Source organism: Nicotiana sylvestris, chromosome 12 (assembly GCF_000393655.2).
Source record: "Nicotiana sylvestris chromosome 12, ASM39365v2, whole genome shotgun sequence".
NCBI classification, from domain to species: Eukaryota; Viridiplantae; Streptophyta; class Magnoliopsida; order Solanales; family Solanaceae; genus Nicotiana; species Nicotiana sylvestris.
The window spans coordinates 23366096-23367436 of NC_091068.1; the positions used below are offsets into that span (position 1 = coordinate 23366096).

A 1341-nucleotide genomic window follows, 5' to 3' on the forward strand; every position below is an offset into this window, starting at 1 on the left:
TATACCCGGAGTAGGCCACCGGAGATCAAAAGAGAACCATTCGGCGATTGGCCAATGGATTGTTCCTCAGTGGGGGAGTGTTATACAAAAGAACACCAGACTTAGGATGGCTGAGATGTATAGATGCCAGTCAAGCCACGACAGCTATGACAGAGGTACATGCTGGAGTTTGTGGGCCACATATGAGCGGATATGTGTTGTTAAAGAAGATTCTTCGAGCAGGGTACTATTGGCTCACTATGGAGCGTGATTGTATCAATTTCATGCGGAAATGCCATCAGTGTCAGATACACGGAGATTTGATTCATTCTCCACCGACAGAATTGCATACAATGTCAGCACCATGGCCATTTGTTGCCTAGGGAATGGATGTCATTGGACCTATTGAGCCGGCAGCTACCAACGGTCATAGGTTCATTCTGGTGACCATCGACTATTTTACTAAGTGGGTTGAAGCTAAAACTTTCCAGTCGATAACCAAGAAGGCAGTGGTGGATTTTGTTCACTCCCATATCATCTGTAGATTTGGAATCCCAAAGGTGATCATCACGGATAATGGTGCTAATCTTAACAGCAATTTGATGAAAGAGGTATGTCATCAGTTTAAGATTACACATAGTAATTCCACACCATATCGTCCCAAGGCGAATGGAGCAGTTGAGGCAGCCAACAAGAACATCAAGAAGATACTGAGGAAGATGGTAGAAGGATCCAGACAATGGCATGAAAAATTACCATTTACATTGTTAAGTTATCGCACTACTGTCCATACTTCGGTAAGGGCAACTCCTTATTTATTGGTATATGGTACTGAAGCAGTAATACCGACGGAAGTTGAAATTTTATCCCTTCGGATTGTCGCTGAAGCTGAGATTGATGATGACGAGTGGGTTAAAGCCCGGTTGGAGCAGTTGAACCTGATTGATGAAAAGAGATTGGCAGTTGTGTGTCATGGCCAATTATATCAAAAGAAAATGGCGAGAGCCTACAACAAGAAGGTGCGCCCCAGAAAATTTGAAGTGGGGCAGCAGGTGTTGAAATAAATCCCGCCACATCAGGCCGAAGCAAAGGGCAAGTTCGCCCCGAATTGGCAAGGGCCATTCATTGTAACCAATGTATTGTCCAATGGCGCTTTATGCTTAACAGATATCGAAGGGAAATGCGTCGACATGGCTATCAATTCTGACGCAGTTAAGAGATATTATGTATGATTTCTTGTAGTTGTAATTGTTGTTTGTTTGTATTTGGCATTTATCGGATAATGAAACGACGGAGGCAATTCTTTCTTCTATCCAAACACTGTAACCTTTGCTTCCCTTTTTGAGCCTTATTTGTTCTTTC

At 43.1% G+C, this 1341-nt stretch overlaps 1 protein-coding gene across 1 annotated transcript; it reads left to right on the forward strand.

The window, feature by feature from the left end:
• Positions 1-698: 698 nt before the first annotated feature.
• LOC138882787 (uncharacterized) lies at positions 699-1043 on the forward strand. The gene has a single exon (XM_070163420.1). The coding sequence runs from the start codon at positions 699-701 to the stop codon at positions 1041-1043; it is 345 nt and encodes a 114-aa protein (XP_070019521.1).
• Positions 1044-1341: the final 298 nt, after the last annotated feature.